The sequence below is a fragment of the Malaclemys terrapin genome, chromosome 10, assembly GCF_027887155.1.
Source record: "Malaclemys terrapin pileata isolate rMalTer1 chromosome 10, rMalTer1.hap1, whole genome shotgun sequence".
NCBI lineage: Eukaryota > Metazoa > Chordata > Testudines > Emydidae > Malaclemys > Malaclemys terrapin.
In genome coordinates, this window is record NC_071514.1 from 71,534,517 (window position 1) to 71,538,820 (window position 4,304).

The 4,304-nt window shown below is 43.8% G+C and overlaps 1 protein-coding gene across 1 annotated transcript; it reads left to right on the forward strand.

The window, feature by feature from the left end:
* The first annotated feature begins 634 nt into the window (after positions 1 to 634).
* On the forward strand, positions 635 to 2,423 carry LOC128844849 (melanin-concentrating hormone receptor 1-like). The gene is made up of 2 exons (XM_054042893.1): positions 635 to 719; positions 1,426 to 2,423. Exons 1-2 carry the CDS (start codon positions 635 to 637, stop codon positions 2,421 to 2,423), a joined length of 1,083 nt encoding a protein of 360 aa, XP_053898868.1.
* Positions 2,424 to 4,304: the final 1,881 nt, after the last annotated feature.

Consider the following 4,304-nt stretch of genomic DNA (forward strand, 5'->3'; position numbering starts at 1 on the left):
ATATTTACCCATCCAGCCCTTATTTTCAGCCACTAGTAGCTCATATTGTTTGAGTTAAAAGTGAATGGAAATTAGCCTAAACCCTAGCAGATACAACTGAAGTTTAGTTGTTGGCTCTTCAGATTAACTCTTTTCAGGCTGATAGTGTTATTGACTTACTTATAGGAGTCCTGAAAGCTATAGCTGCCCTATATGTTGAATGCATGTGTTTGTGCATGTGTGTAATGTATTTCAATTTACTTAGCGCAAGTCCCAATGTCTTTTTATAGAACATTGGTGGATTGAGAAATAAACCTATGGATCCCAGTCGCTGCCTTATGCACTACATAAATGAGCTCTGCTTCTCTGTTCTCTCTCCCAGTGTGTTAAGAGGCATTCGGCTGACAGCCTGCTGATAGGCACTTTGCTTCTTACATTCTGGTGTCAGTTTCACCTGGCATTGGTGCAGGAGCAGGGGAGTCAGAGCTTTACAACAGCTGCTTTTTAACCAACACAGCAGCCTTTCCTGATCCTCAAAGCGGCAGGTTTGAGCATCATCACTGGATCTCCCAGGAACTAGCCACCTTTCTTCTACATTAAATATCAGCATTGTGACATCTTCAAACTATTGATCAGATCCAATTACTGCCGAGGGATGGATTTTAAAACAAATCATACGGAGAGCTTGAACGGCTGCACGGCTAACATCACCAAGGCTGTGCAAAACTTTTCCCTGCCTGGTAAGTAAATGAGTAGGTGAAAATATATATTTGTGTATACTGTCAGGAGGTCTTATATTCAGGGATAATCCTGATCACTTTTCTCAAAGTGAAAAGTGATGGGACTGGGGCTACTATGAGTCTACTATATAACTAAGGAGTATGTGCATTATATATACACATACATGTATTTATATATGCATGCATCTGGTGTGTGTGCATATACACAGACTCCTGCATACATAGATACACACACGTACATATATTGTACACAAGATGATACATGCGTGGGTATACACAAACACAGATATGCTGTATTCAAACAAACCTAGATGTGCATATTCATGTGTATACTGTATCTATATGTATGTTTTAGTGTGTGTATACACAAGTGCATATATATGTATAACTAAGTTTGCTGTATATAGCATAGATCACTGTACATGTACACATGTGTACACACAGATACACATACACCTCTATATCTGTCTATATGTGAGAGTGTAAGTAGATTTGTACATATGTGTATAGGCATGTGTATTATATTAACACACCCGCCACCTTATGTCTGTGTGGAAAATACATTATTCTTATGTTCCTATAAGCATATTATCATTGTTTTATTAGAAACCAGGAGGTCTAGTCTGTAAAGCCCCCATCTTCCCCTGCACTCCTGCTCACAGCACACATGCCCTGATGTTTCTCTGCCTATGCTCTGTCTCTGCAGGTGAGCCCAGCACCGTAAGCTATACTGGCTTCATCATGCCTACCCTGTTTGGCATCATCTTCTTCCTAGGCATCATTGGTAACAGCCTGGTGATCTGCACAGTCTTTAAGAAATCCAGCCCCAGGAGCAGCGTCCCAGATATCTTCATCACCAGCCTCTCCATGGTGGACCTGCTCTTCCTCCTGGGCATGCCCTTCCTCATTCACCAGCTGCTGGGCAATGGAGCCTGGCACTTTGGGGAAACCATGTGCACCATTATCACTGCTCTGGATGCCAATAGCCAATTCACTAGCACCTACATCCTCACTGCCATGTCCATTGACCGCTACCTGGCCACCGTGTACCCTTTCACCTCCACTCGCTTCAGGAAGCCATTTGTGGCCATCCTGGTGATCTGCATGCTCTGGGCCCTCTCTTTCCTCAGCATCACCCCGGTGTGGATGTACGCCCAGCTCATCCCTCTGCCTGGGGGGCTGCTGGGCTGTGGGATTCAGCTGCCAGACCCACAGAATGACATTTACTGGTATACTCTCTATCAGTTCTTCCTCGTTTTTGCCATCCCCTTTATCCTCATCACTGTGGCCTACAGGAGGATCCTGATCAGGATGGCCAAGTCCTCAGAGGCACTTACTGGCCAGAGGTGCACCAGGACCTGCACCAAGAAAGTGACACGCGTGGCCATTGCCATCTGCCTGGCCTTTTTCATCTGCTGGGCACCTTACCATGTGCTACAGCTGGTGCAGTTAACCATGCACCACCCCACCCTGCCCTTCTACTATGCCTACAACGTGGCCATCAGCATGGGCTATGCTAATAGCTGCCTCAACCCCTTCATCTACATCCTGCTAGGGCAGACCGTCCGCAGGAGGCTGGTGGTTTCCGTCAGGCCGGCTGCTGCAGGGGAAGAGGCTTCCCAGAATGCGGGCAACAGCGCACAGGGGGACCCCAGCGAGTCAGGACAGCCACTGCTGCACCTGGTGTCTGTCTCTGGCAGGTAAAGAGATCAGCAGCAGGTGGGAGATTCCCACACAGCCGAGAAAAGCCCTGGTGGTCTCATTTACTAACTATAGACATTCCTGACCAACGCACACACAGATGTTTGGCTGAGTACCAATGGCTGTCTGTGGTGGGAGTGGTTCCTCTGCCCAGCTGAACTCTTGTGGCTGGAAACAGATTTCTGCAGCATCAACATTTGGGCTGGGTTCTGTCTGGCACTGAGCCAGTTCACGTTTGTCCTCTAAATTCTTCCTGACTAGACGTGAATTACTTTCCCCCCTGGCATGTGAAAGACTTTTGCACTCCTCATACATTCTCACTGGAAGGGCCCAGGCACCAAACATTTTAGTGTTGGCGTTAAATTCCATACAAGCAATGAGCCACGGCTTGGCTGAGGGGCACTGCCATTGGATCACATCTGGCATGAGTTTCAACTTGTTTTAAGTGTGTGAAGAATGAAGATGCCTTAAGACGAGCTCTGATCCTTCTCCCCCAGGGGCAGATCAAGAATTTAATACATTTTAAAGCAATTCAACAATAGCATTTTCACTTCTCTATTTACATCATTCCATCTGCATGCAATCATTAACCATGGCCAATATTGTAATCATTTTCTAGTGATCAAAGCCAGCTTTCTGCCAACAACATCAGCTGTCCCAGAGCCAGAAGAATAATTTCAAATGCATTTAAAATTAAATCTATGGATTGAAAATAGCCAAAGAATGACTGTTCTGAACTGTATTATAATAGTACACCCACCAACATAACTTGAATGATTAGCTGTCACCAGATCATCAAACCATTTCACAGTGGAAAATAATGATTGGACTCTATGCACATCATTACACAGAAGTGTTTGCTGACACTGGCAGCATGTCCACATTCCTATAACCATAAAATTTCTCCAGCAGCAGGTAGCAATCCTTTGATGAACATAGGTTTCCAAAGCATTAGGCCCAGGACTTTCAAACATTCTTTTGGGTGACTCTGTTTTCGGGTGCCTAATGTGAGACACCTTAAAGGAACCCAATTTTTAGAAACCTCTAAAAAAAGATCAGGCCTCTTAGGCATCTCATGTTGGGCACCCAAAATCACTAGTTTTGTTTTAATAGTGGCCATTTTTATTATTAAAGCAGTAATGAGTGTCTATGTCCATAGATATATGAGTGAATGGAAAACACAGTAGTAACAGCAAAGTTTCCATAACACTCATTATTCCTATCATTTATCATCAGAAGACAGCTTTTCATAGTTTAAAAAAGTCTTTGCTTTTTTAAAAAAATATGGTGGTGGGTCCATAAACCCAGTACAAGGCAAAATAATTTACTTTAAAGAAGCACACACTAAATCAGAATTTATCATCATGTTTTATTAAGAAGAACTTTAAAGTATACACAATCCTCTGTCATGCTCCATAGCTCTTTATTTTAAAATGAACAACTACGATTTCTTATTTATCTATATTGTGTTCTATTCAGGTTCCTAAATAGTGCCCCGGACCATGGTATTCAAGTACCTACGTGCTAACTGAAAAAAATGCGTTGCCTGTTATTTAATATGTACTGTGTAACTCTGAGTTTCCCAACCTTTTTACTCTAATCTGTTGGTCTTTAAGCCTCTTAGTCTATGAACTGTTCATTTAGCCACATGTATGCTGAATGAATACACCATGTAACTGCTCACTGGAGACATGCTACCAGGGACTCCCCCAGGCTGTGCCTGTTTCTGGAAGCCCCAAGAGGGAGCTCCACAGATGAGATACTAAAACCCTCAGTCAATATTCTCTTCTTAAAGTGAACCTCCAAGAGGCTGGAGAGGATATTTGTCTCCACCCTGCATGGACATGAGACCCATATAGAGTCCCCAAAAGAAGTGTGGAGCAC

Excerpts from the sequence above, each read along its gene's own strand:
- LOC128844849 (XM_054042893.1), top strand. The coding sequence starts at position 635 with ATGGATTTTAAAACAAATCATACGGAGAGCTTGAACGGCTGCACGGCT. Across the intron at positions 720-1,425 it reads GCAAAACTTTTCCCTGCCTG|GTGAGCCCAGCACCGTAAGC; the intron begins GTAAGTAAATGA and ends CTGTCTCTGCAG.